Below are 13194 nucleotides of genomic sequence, written 5' to 3'. Positions count from 1 at the left end.
TTAAAAAAAGGAGTTGGCTATTCTCTCAGGAATCCTTTCCCATTCATTGGAGAATGATTAATAGAGACCAGAAGCTCTGTGCTGTGGGTAAACATTGGGACTAGCGGTAAGCAAACTTGCTGAGGTTGCTTTATGCCACCATTAGTAATGGTAGAACATAAAAAAATTTCAATTTATAGTATCGGGTCCCATTGATCTTTTTTTTCCCTTTCAGCATATTATGTTGCTCTATCATAATTATCTTACCACATTTACTTCCCACCACAATGAAAATTCCATGTACAAATGGACAGTCTTACGCTCAGAGTAGTGAAGTTATTTACAACCCAGCACAGAGCAACATAGAATGGGGCAGCGCTAGTTCATCCCATCCAGTGCAACATCTGTGGAGCATCTACTGTGCGCCAAGGAGTATGTTAGGCTTTGAGGTTACAGAAGTCAGGATCATGTCTTCCTGTTTCCTATCAAACTGTACCTTTCTTCCCCTTGCTACTGAGAAAAACACTGGTCAGAGCAGGCAAAGGTGAAATAAATGTAGCAGAAATTCAGCCAATTTTCTCTACCTAAAGGTAAGCTATTTCTGCCATCTTTAGCCTCAGATGAATTGGGGTCTGCCTATCCCATGGGATTATGTCCTGTTCCTATCCCCACCTGTCTTCTGTCTTATAGCTTCTCCTTGCTTTTTTGGAATGTAGATGCTTTGAAACAAGAATATTGTGAAATATAATTAAGTCCCTTCTCTTCATCTGCAGTTATTTCTCGGAAGGCTTTCTTCCCCCATTTCTTGGCTTTGGGTGAATGGAAAAGCTAGAAGGATTTTATATTGCTCAGTATCCCAACAGTGATTACAAAGTATGGATTCTTGGGTCCCACGCCAACATTCCTAATTAGAATCTCCAGAGCTAGAAACTAGGAATCTGAATTTTTAGCAAATTTCTCAGTTGCTTCATAAAATTTGAGTACCATTGGCTATGACTTCTGTATTCTCAAGTCTTTGTCCTCAGAGAAAGAAGCTCAGAGACAGGACACCGGGGAGGAGATTTCACCCTACCCCTTCTCCCTGGACAGGTCAAAGTGGGCAGGAGAGTCCCAAGGGACAGTGGAAGTGGGTGCTGTCAGAGCCTCTGAAATTATCATTATGTCCAACTTGGCCAAAGTACTGATTCCTCTGACCTGGAAAAGGGAAAGTGAGAAGACCTTTGATAATCAAACAGGGCCTCTTTAGCACATAATGCCCTCCTGGCCCAGCACCTGGAGAGTTAAGGAGCTGCCACCAATCAGTAGGAGCAGAGACATCCTCCCCTACCTGAGCCCAGGTAACCAACGGCAGCAGGAATGTCTCCCTCTCCTGCCTCCCAACCTGCCCCTCATGTTCTTAGTCCCTCCCACAGAACCTGCCCATAGCTATATGAGGCTCCCCAGTATCCTGGTGCAAGAGAAGCCTCTAAAATCAGACCGTCCCACATAAAGTCTCTGCCCTACCATTTTATTTTATTTGTTTATTTATTTATTTATTTATTTATTTTGGAATCATGACTTTATTTTATTTTGAATGTGTATTTCGTACCAGTATAGACTATAAAGCTTACATACAAAGACATCCCAGGAAGAGTGAGCACCCCAGTGCCAGATTTCCATCTCCAATTCCCCATTCAAAGGCCCAGCTGGAAGGGAGGAAGCTTTCCCAGACTGGTGGAGTATGGCAGAAGCCCCCAGACCCAGGCCGAAGAGGGCCTACAGGCCCCAAACACGCCACTCAGACCATTTAAAGAAAATGTCTACAATTGATGGAATAACCTTAACCAAATATCAGTCGTGCTCAAACACAGAGAGGCTTTCTCTGTCCCTCCGTAAAATACACACAACTCATTTGTCACCACTGGGAGTGCTGGTGCTCCAGTTTTCTACTTTGAAAGATGGAAATTAAGGGAAAGAATTAAGTTTATTCTCGCTTTCCTAAACAAACTATATTTTAGGAAACCTTATAAATATAATCGATGGGGAAAAGCTTTTATATAGTGTTTTCTTTTCTTTCTATTTTTTTAACATCTTTATTGGCGTATGATTGCTTTACAATGTTGTGTTAGTTTCTGCTTTATAAAAAAGTGAATCAGTTAATACATATACATATATCCCCATATCTCCTCCCTCTTGCGCCTGCCTCCCACCCTCTCTATCCCACACCTCTAGGTGGTCACAAAGCACCGAGCTGATCTCCCTGTGCTATGTGGCTACTTCCCACTAGCTATCTATTTTACATTTGGTAGTGCATACATGTCCATGCCACTCTCTCACTTCATCCCAGCTTACTTACCCCCTCCCCGTTTCCTCAAGTCCATTCTCTACGTCTCTGTCTTTATTTCCATCCTGCCTCTAGGTTCTTCAGAACCTCTTTTTTTTTTTTTTTTTTTTTTTATTCCATATATATGTGTTAGCATACGGTATTTGTTTTTCTCTGACTTACTTCACTCTGTATGACAGAATCTAGGTCGATCCACCTCACTACAAATAACTCAATGTCATTCCTTTTTATGACTGTGTAATATTCCATTGTACTTATGTGCCACATCTTTATCCATTCATCTGTTAATAGACATTTAGATTGCTTCCATGTCCTGGCTATTGTAAATAGTGCTGCAATGAACACTGTGGTACATGTCTCTTTTTGAATTATGGTTTTCTCAGGGTATATGCCCAGTAGTGGGATTGCTAGGTCATATGGTAGGTTTATTTTTAGTTTTTTAAGGAAACTCCATACTTTTCACAGGCTGCACGTTTGTAGTTCCTGTTATTTTTGGTATCTGCCCCCTATGGATGAGGTTGGTTCAATGTCTTGTGTAGGCTTCCTGGTGGGGAGGGACTCATGCCTGTGTTCTGGGGGTTGGGGCTGGATTTTGTCCTTCTGGTGGGCAGGGCCATGTCCGGTGGTGTGTTTTTGGTGGACTTAATATGACTTTAGGCAGCTTCTCTGCTAATGGGTGGGGTTGTGTTTCTCTCTTATTAGTTGTTTGGCATAGGGCGTCCAGCACTGGAGCTTGCTGGCCGTTGGGTGGAGCTGGGTCTTAGTGCTGAGATGGAGATCTCTGGGCGAGCTCTCACTGATTAAGTGGGGCTGGAAGGTCTCTTGTGGTCCAATATCCTGGCCTCAGTTCTCCCACCTCAGAGGCTCAGGCCTGACAGTAGGCTGGAGCACCAAGACCCTTCCAGCTACATGGCTCACAAAGAAAAGAAGAACAAAACAAACAAACAGATAGAACCTCAAAACAAATGGTAAAAGCAAAAGTAAACAGATGAAGTCACACAAAGAAACATACACACACAGAGTCATAAAAAGAAACAAACAAAACACAACAACCAAGAAAACAGACAGAACCCTAGGACAAATGGTAAAGCAAACCTAAATAGACAGAATCACACAAAGAAACATGCACACACACAGTGATTAAAAACAAACAAAAATACAAACAGACAGGACCGTAGGACAAATGGTAAAAGCAAACCTAAATAGACAGAATCACACAAAGAAACATAGACACTCACAAAAAGAAAAAAAAAAGGAAGAGAGCAACCAAACCAATAAACAAATCCACCAATGATAACAAGCACTAAAAACTAAACTAAGATAAATATAAGACCAAAAACAAATCAGACACGGAAAGCAAACCCCAAGTCTGCAGTTGTTTCCAAAGTCCACCACCTCAATTTTGGGAACATTTGTTGTCTATTCAGGTATTCCTCAGATACAGAGTTTACCAAGTTGATTGCAGGGGTTTAATCGGCTGCTCCTGAGGCTGCACAGAGAGATTTCCCTTTCTCTTCTTTGTTTGCACAGCTCCTGGGGTTCAGCTTTGGTTTTGACCCCAACTCTGCATGTAGGCCACCCTCAGGCCTATGTTCCCTGCCCAGACAGGAGGGGGTTAAAGCAGCAGCCAAATAGGTGGTCTTGCTCATTCAGGTCAGGGAGAGGGAGGGGTACAGTAGTCATAATTGGAATGCGGGGCGAGCCTGAGGTGGCAGAGGCTGGCCTGACGTTGCACCAGCTTGAGGTGTGCCATGTGTTCTCCCAGGAAAGTTGCCCCTGGATCACGGGACACTGGGAGTGGTGGGCTGCCCAGGCTCCCAGGGTGGTGTGGGTAGTGACCTGTGCTTGCACACAGGATTCTTGGTGGCAGTGGTGGCAGCGTTAGTGGTTTGTGCCCATCTGTGGGGTCCAAGATGATAGCCGCAGCTCACACCCATCTCTGGAGCCCACTTAGGTGGTGCTCTGCCTTCTGTGAGCACACAGAACAGAAATTCCCTCTCCTTGTGCACCCTGAAACAACTGTCTCTTCCCTCTCCAGCAGGTCCAGACTTTTTCCTAGGCTCCCTCCCAGCTAGCTGTGGCACACTAGCCCCCTTTAGGCTGTCTTCACGCAGCCAACCCTAGTCCTCTCCCTGGGGTCTGACCTCCAAAGCCCGAGCCTCAGCTCCTAGCCCCTACCCACGCCAGTGGGTGAGCAGACAAGCATCTCAGGCTGGTGAGTGCTGGTCGGCACCAATCCTCTCTACCCTACAATTTTAAACTGTTAGCACCCAGTTTGTTCTAATAGTAAAATCCATAGAACTGTGTTAAAGGTGAAATGAGATGATGCAAAGTGTTTGGCACTACACTTGGCACAAAATAGCTTCTCCATAAATGGGAGTTGTTTTACTGCTATAAAACACTTAGTAAGTTTCCTCAGATTTTAAGGCAGTGTGGTTATTAGCAGGTGCTTACTGGATGCTTGGGCATTCATCAGCTTTACTGAAGACTGCTACTTGATCAAACATAATCCTTTAGGAAATATAACAATGTAATGAATAGATAGATAAAAAGATAAACAGATGGACTTGAAATAACTTCATGTTCTTTATATATTTATATATTTGTAGGTGACTTGTATTTTAACATTTGAAATACCATGTTAAACTAGGCATTTGCAACTATTGAGAATTAAATCACTAGCTCTGCTCTAATTGCAGTTATTGAATTTTGACTTCATTGTGAATATGGCTCAGTTGGCTTAATTCCAGCTGTTCACTGGTAATTTCTTGGCATGAAGATGTTGCAGGCCAGTAGCACATTTAGGAGTCCCTGTACACTTTCAGATTCTAATATACTCTCCAATTTAAGCTGCCTATAACACAAATGTTATCTTTTATCAGTACACTATCAGTGGTCAACATTGTGTATGAAAAATTATTCGAGTTCATTATGTGTGGAAATTACTCAAGCTCATGTATTAGCTTATAAACATCATAATAGGTTTTACTGCTTATGTGAACTCTGTGTGAATTCAGTAACCTCCTAAACAGGAGATGCTGCTGAACCTCCTTCCATTGTTACCATAGCTACTGTGGTTGCTGAGGGAGACCCTGCACAAAGATGCAGTCTCCACACTCGAATATGATCTAAAGCAGCGTTTCTCAAAACTGGCTATGCATTACCATCAACATGGAGATTTAACTGAAAAATGAACTTTTAAAATGCCCCTCTCCATCCCAGACTCATTAAACCAGAGATGGAGAAGGGGGAGCAGGTAACAGCATTATTTAAAGGCATTCCAGGTGATTCTAATGGGAAATGGAAGTTGAGAACCACAATCTAGAACCAGAGATTAAGAGATGATTTAAGAGAAGTTATAGAGATTAGCACAAATTAAGGCTTCCTCTATGATCCGATCAGAAAAAATTGAAATTAAGGAAATATTTTTAAAGAAGAATTCTTCAAAGAAATTCAAGAATATTTGAGGATGGGAACACATAATTCTGAAATACCTACTGCGAAGATCTCTAGAAACTAACTGTGGTGGATGGAGTGTTTCTTATTCTTCTTTTTCTTAAACGTAAGGAGAAATTTAGAGCCATCTAAGTGGAAAGCAGTCCTAGGCCTGCATATGACATCGAATCTGACTTCTCCTCAAATAGAAACTCGGCTGATAGACCAAATTGTCATAAATCCACACTACAATAAACAGAGAAAGGACAGTGACATTGCCATGATGCATCTTGAATCGAAAGTGAATTACACAGGTAAGAGAAATCAGTTTTAGTCATCCTATCTGCCCAAATTAATTCAAAATTAGATTTGAAATATCAGTACCAGTGCATTAATAGTCCATAAAAGTTGGATAATTTGTTATAGAAATCACTATAATTTAAATGGAATTGGGGAATGTAGAGAAACACATTAAATTACCTTCATCACAGTGCTTAAATCCAACTTTCTAGAAAATTGAACAGTAAAATACAACTCTAAGAGCCCTCTATATCAGTAAACTCCAAGGAGCAGCCCAGAGATAATAGGTCATGCTCTATTGTGTGCCGTCTTTGTTTCTCATGGGAAAGAAAGATAGGTCCATCTGCCACAAAGGCCGGAGTAGGACAAAGTGAGAGACAAGCATATGTTCAAAGAGCGAAGTGAGTAAGAATGGTCATTCATAAAGGAGATTCAATAATATTAATAAAATGGCAGATGGAGGACTTCCTCCAAATACCTAGATAAGGTGCAAGAAATCACCTGAGGGAGTGAACTTTATCCTGAAGGGCTCTGCTCAGCTCCAACCTTTACACTGAAGACTTTCCCAGTGTCCAGTCAGGAGAGAGTGCGTCCCTGTGCTTCTCTGGAATTCTGTCTCCGCATGCATGAGAGCACTTAACAAAGGCAGATGATTGCTGCAGTTCATTGTATTAGCCCTAGCCTTTTATTCACTTTTGTGTCTGCCTTGGGTTTTACATGTCATGGATGTTGAATGAATGTTAGGAGGCTTGCAAACTGTTGGAGAAAGGCTGAAAAAGTCAGTCACCAATGCTAATGCCTCCGTAAGTACCCTATAAAACAATCGCCTAAAAGCTTTTTGAATGTGTAGGTAATTGGGGAAAATAAAAAAAAACCTCAGAACACTTGCCCAACTTTCTCTTAACTGACCCTGAAAAAAACAGTCTTACCAAGATTTTCATAGAACTGGAACCACATTCTATTAAGTACTGTGATTATTTAAAAATCAAGTGTAAATGACTAATTCCAGAACTAGGATGTTGTATACATAATAACAGAGTCATAGAGACAATGGAGAAGATCCTAAAAGGCCATCAGTAGTACCTAATCCACTGTCAAAGAAGTGCTTCTCTGAAATGCTTCTTTCCCCTAAGATTGATGTCTAAAAAATGTCTAGGCAGGATAAAATGAAAATACAAGGCTTTCTTTAGATGAAATGTCGAAAATGAATGATTTTTAAAACTTTTGGAAATGAATGTGTGTCCGTTCTTGTTTTTCTTTTCTTTCATGTTCACAGATTATATACAACCTATTTGTTTACCCGAAGAAAATCAAGTTTTTCCTCCTGGAAGAATTTGTTCTATTGCTGGCTGGGGAACACTTGTATATCAAGGTAAATTATCAGACTCAATAGAAAATGCCTATTAGTAAAAAGCATGCTATTGCTCTATCCTGTGAATATTTTCAACATTTTAAAAAACTTATACTATAATAATTTTCTGCAATATCTCTTAAAAGCTGTCTGGCTTATATTCATATGTTGCATATTTGTATAGTTAAATTTTTTTCCAAATTGCATGGAGCATATTATAAAACTATAATTCTTATTAGAGGGAAATTCAAGCATTCCCTAAACTCAATGTCTAATTTTAGTATTATAAACTCTCTGATGAAAATATATACCTATTGAAATAAATATAACCAAAGGCTACAAAAATGTATTTTTATAAAGCATATGGATAAAGTCTCATCAAAAGCCAAGTTATTAACTGTCACATTTTCCAAATCAATAAAACTATTTGTATTTATGATATAAATGTTTCACACTCACATTCCCTAAGATGAGAAGGGAATCAGTTTCAACATGCTAATTCTGCCTACTGACAAGAAGACTCAGATATGGCATGAATCTTACATTGAAGACTATAAATTAATAAACCAATGACTCACCAGCATTATTTAATAGCATGTTTTCCAAACAAAGAATATCGAATTATGTTGTACACCTGAAAATAATATAATGTTGTATGCCAACGATACCTCGATAAAATTTTTTCCAATATCCTTGCAATATTTCATCAACTCTAAGATGTACATTTTTTCACATTAAACTATGTAAAATAAAAAAATGCCACACTTAAATTGGAAAATTTATTTTCTTTCTTCATGGTAAATAAAGCATATCTTACAATGGAAAAAAAATAACACTTTTTTTTTTTTTTTAAAGCATTCTAGTACTTCAAACCCTCTAAACGTAACTGCAAGGTTCACTGGTTTCAAAATTCCTAATAGGAGTTACTCCATCTAGGCTAGAGTTTGACCACTCACTAATAGTTAAGCAAAAAGGAACAGCAGTATTGTTGGCTGGAAAAACCTGGTCTCTAGAGTTACAACAGGTCATATCCATGATATTTAAAAATCCTAATTGCATTTAAGATGAAAAGGCACAAAATCTTGTGGAGAGGTGCATGTCCCAGAAGCAAAGGATTCACAGCTAAAATATCCTTACTTCTTGTAAAAGGGAGCATAAAATCTAAGTCAAACCCTTGCCTGACGATTCTGACAAAGGTTCTCCACTGCAATTACGTTATGTTGTTGAAATGCTTCATTTCCGCTGCCCATAAAGTATGTTGAAGTCAAAGTCTGTGTATTATTGTATTTCCTCCACTTGAAAAATGTCACGACTTATTAAATTTGAAATCTAAAGAGTAAAAATGATTCTTAGATAGATATTTTCTCTATCAGACTTCAAGCTAAAAGACATTTATGACCACAATGTACTCTTCAAAAGCAAATTATCTACTAACAAAATTTAAGACTCTTTATTCCATAGGAAATTATTATTGTTTTAAGAGTTGAGTAAACTTGCTCACATTTGCTTATTGTTACTAAAGATATGCATTTAATTGACTTAGGAAAAGTCTCTAGGAGTGGTATGGAGACAAGAAAAAAATCTGCATCTGAGATCAATTTCATTTAGGAATAAACAGATTACTTTTAAATACTTCTTGGGTGTGGCAATTTTAACAAATTTTATGAACTTTTTCCTAGGGTTTCCAACTATTTCTAAAACCCCAGTTTTTCCCCTTTGAGTATATTACACTAGTTAATTTTTTAAGATCATGAACATGTTGCTTACTAAGAGAGAAAGGAGTATTATTTTATTAAATTAAGGCAACTAGTAAACTTAAATAACTTTACTGACCTTTTTATGTGGGTTTTTTGGTATGAATATGTTTATTTTCAATTATCCTCATGGTAACTCATGTTGACAAATATCAAAGGTAAGAACACTGCTCAAATTTCTTTCTACCAAAAAGTTTTATCATATATCCAAACAATTTTTTCTTCCTTGACAAGCAGCAAAATTTTCTTTTATTTTTATTCTAAAACTAATTCTACCAGCCTATCCTCAATCTTCATAGAACAAATGACAGTGAGATGCTGAAAGTTCTGCCCCATCTTAACCTCTCTAAATCACTTTTTAAAATTAAAGTTCATTGTCAAACTTGAAAAGTCATCCAGCCTCTGAAGTCACTGGCACCAGCTGGTAATCACCTCCCAACTTCACGCTGTCATACTGGTACTTTGAAATTGACCATGTTTGGAGTGTTTACAACAGGCAAATTGGCAGACAATACACAGTGGGGCTTTGTTTTTATTTCTTGAAAAATCGGTTATTAAACATTTACCAACACACCACTGATTACACATACATTGCTTTACACCTATATGCGTGTGCGCGTTTCTTGTCTTTTTAGTGTGGTGATGAAACTTAGCTAGAAATGAGGGCACATACATTTTTGCAACAACATTGGCTGTCAAATGTACTAGCTTATTTTCAACTTTCTGCCTTTCTTGAGAAAGCAAATAGAATTGCTAATTATTAGAAAGTGCTTATCATGTACCTTTTCTGGGTGCACTAGACACCTGTTTTTTTCACATCCCTCTTGGGATTAGTATTTCGGTAAACAGAGATTCATGCTTCCAGTAGATGAGTCATTTTGTGAAAAGCATGGAAGTATACTTTGCTACTAAATGCCTCCTTTCTCTTCCCCTGCACGTGGATGACAAGCTGATTGCCCTGAGACCAGGGCACAGTTCCTCTGAGCTTCGTCTCCTGTTCAGTATGCACCTGTTTGCTCATACAGCCCCACGAAGGAGCTGAATGCCATTATAAGGGAGCACCTCTTCAGGTGCCAAATGAAAAGCACTGCTGGATTTCTGAGACTTTGCTGATTTCCATGAATGAAACTTTTTGTGTTGGCGGGCTTTTTTCCCCCATAAGCAATGCTGTAACCATTTGAAATTACTGAAAATACCTAAAGACCGTCTAGTCCAACCCACCATCCCTGCTAGCCCTTGGAAACTAAAGAAATGTTTTACTGTTACCCACTTGGCAAAATCTGCAGATGGGCTTTATTATGTGCTTTTAGCATTTAGTTCCATTATGTATACACACAGTACTCAGTAATGAGAGTGAACTATTGAAATAAAAAGACTGATGGTGGCTCCTTCAATGATGATCACTTCTGACTTCTGACTGGCTGGCTGCATTATCCATTTTGAACAGGTCCTCCTGCAGACATACTGCAAGAAGCTGATGTTCCCCTTCTATCAAATGAGAAATGCCAACAAGAGATGCCAGAGTATAACATTACAGAAAATATGGTGTGTGCAGGCTATGAAGAAGGAGGTGTAGATTCTTGCCAGGTAAATATGTAAAACTGCTCACCCAATATTTCCAGAAAGCATTGTTACATGATGAGTTCATCACTCAACGATTAGGGAGTGCAGAAATCATCAGGGTCTTAATTTCATTTCCTCATTTACAAAACTGTGGCTTTTCAGTTTTACTTGTGGCTTATTTGCATAGTACTCCTGGGTGGACCTGAGCATTAGAAACAGAACTAATTTTTATCAACAAAGGTTACAAATCAGATGTCTTTAGAGACTAGGCATAACATGTGGATGTGTCTGACTGCCAGGAAAAATATGCAGTAGTGGGCCTGGGGGTGAGCTGAAGAGTATGTACCTTAGCTAGAATCATTTATTTTCAAATTTCAAATTCTTTAAAACCCTATTCAAACAAATCAAAGAAAAACAGGTCTGTGGGCCAAATTGGCCTGTACTCCTCTAATTCTCAACCCTGATTTAGAGTCTAGTCCAGGTGTCCAGTGACCCAGAATAATTTCTGCATGAAAACCAACCTAGAGAGCCTGCAATATGTTTGAAGTATCACTAGCTTTTTTTTTTTACAGAATAAAAATTGATTTATTTAAAAAACAAATACTTTGAGAATAACATTAAAATAAGTAAATAGAAGCACTAATAAGTTGGCATCCAGTGTCCTAATGAGGTTTTCAATTGGAACTTTTTAGAGAGGTGTGATTTTTTGCTCATTCTTTTGACTTGTGTGACTTTCAAAGAAAACTCTTACCCTCAAACTAACCCTCATGGAAGATAAAAACATGTTTTTATTTTTTTTGAATTTTATTTATTTTTTATACAGCTGGTTCTTATTAGTTATCTATTTTATACATATTAGTGTGTATATGTTAATCCCACTCTCCCAATTCATCACACCACCACCACCCCTGCCACTTTCCCCCCTTGGTGTCCATACGTTTGTTCTCTACATCTGTGTCTCTATTTCCACCTAGAAATAATGTAGCCATCTATCAGCTCCATGAAATCTATATACATTCAACAAATAAAAAGTAAATTCTGCTAGATTTTAGATTTATAATTAAATTTTAGGTGCAGTATGGACTAGCCATGAAAGCATGGATTCTGTGCTCAAACTACTGTTTTGACCCTTGCTTTAACGCTTACCAGTGAGTCTGGGCAAGTCACTTAGGTATTATTGAGAAGTTTAAAAGAGATAACACGTGTAAGGCATTAAGTACGCACCCAAAAATATTAACAATTTTTATTATGAGATTTTTAAAATAAATTTTGGAGCATATTTTCTATATTTGAAAATTAATAAAATATTAATGCACTAACATCTACTGGATTAGATTAAACCTGATAGCATTACTGAGCAAATGAATAATCTACAAATGCAGATGTAGCGATCTATACTGTGAGGAAATGGCTTCACTTTGTTAAAGTGTAAACAACTTGTTATCTATATGGACACATACTAATACATATGTCATAATAATTGGACTGAATACAAGACTTTCTTAACAGACAGTTAAACAGGTGGATCCGAATATGTGTTCTCTAGTGAAGCCAATGTCTCATGTCATCTTAAATGTTCAGCTTAGTTTTATATTTATTCTGCTTTGATGACACTTGCATATTCAAGATGAATAGGATAGCATTCTTGTTTACAATTTTTCTCTTATACTTTCCTTTTAAAATGAAGAGTGTACTAAAGGTAAGATATATTGCCACTTAGAGGGAGATTTATAGAGTTATTGCTCAGAAGGGAAATCAGCTGTACAACTTCAATTAGAGTTAATGGGGGTTGTGTGGCAGGCACCTCATGCACTAGGTAGAAAATATGACTGCTGATGTTATCGATGCTTGGGTTACATTAAGCCAGCAACTCATGCCAGATCTCTGAAATCTCATATTTGGTTCCAATTTCTAGAGAGTCTAAGTATGTTATTCATTAGCAAGTAAGAAAGCTCCCACACAAGGCAATACCTGTGTAATATAATGTTATCATGATTGAGTAATCGATCATCTAGAGAGTTACATGATTTTCTTTGTTCATCTTGAATATTGTGTTAAAAAGGAGGACTGATTACAAAAGGATACATTATTTTAAATTATGCATATGTTACTATTGATATATCACTTGAATAAGTTCTTCGAAGCATTATTTTTTCCCTATAGTGGTGAAGAATTTGCCTTATTAGTCATTCACATGTTCTTGAATATCTTCTGGCTTCCCAAAGGCTTGTGCTTGCTAGGCAGCTGTTTGGATTTTAAGGCACCATGAGTGGCTGTCGAAAGTTCTCTCTCTATAAAACTAAGTGAATGACACAAAGAGAAAACCCATTCTGCTGACTATTCTGAGACTTGTTCTATACACTACTGGTTTTTGAAGTGTGGTCTCCAATCCAGGAGATCAGCATCACCTGAAATATTGTTATAGGCGCAAATTCTTGGCCTTGCCAGAGAGTCACTGAATCAGAAACTCTAGAGGTGGAGGCCCAGCA

The 13194-nt window shown here is 38.3% G+C and overlaps 1 protein-coding gene across 2 annotated transcripts in view; it reads left to right on the top strand.

Moving 5' to 3' along the window:
• TMPRSS15 (transmembrane serine protease 15) overlaps nucleotides 1-13194 on the top strand; it is a 130238-nt gene that overhangs the window by 114497 nt on the left and 2547 nt on the right. For both annotated transcript variants that reach the window (XM_032630599.1, XM_032630600.1), the window contains 3 exons: nucleotides 5870-6051; nucleotides 7314-7409; nucleotides 10590-10729. In XM_032630599.1, coding sequence (XP_032486490.1) covers nucleotides 5870-6051; nucleotides 7314-7409; nucleotides 10590-10729 — 418 coding nt within the window. The remainder of the gene's footprint in view (nucleotides 1-5869; nucleotides 6052-7313; nucleotides 7410-10589; nucleotides 10730-13194) is intronic.

The sequence above is a fragment of the Phocoena sinus genome, chromosome 4, assembly GCF_008692025.1.
Source record: "Phocoena sinus isolate mPhoSin1 chromosome 4, mPhoSin1.pri, whole genome shotgun sequence".
NCBI classification, from domain to species: Eukaryota; Metazoa; Chordata; class Mammalia; order Artiodactyla; family Phocoenidae; genus Phocoena; species Phocoena sinus.
This window is presented reverse-complemented; position numbering and strand designations above follow the sequence as displayed.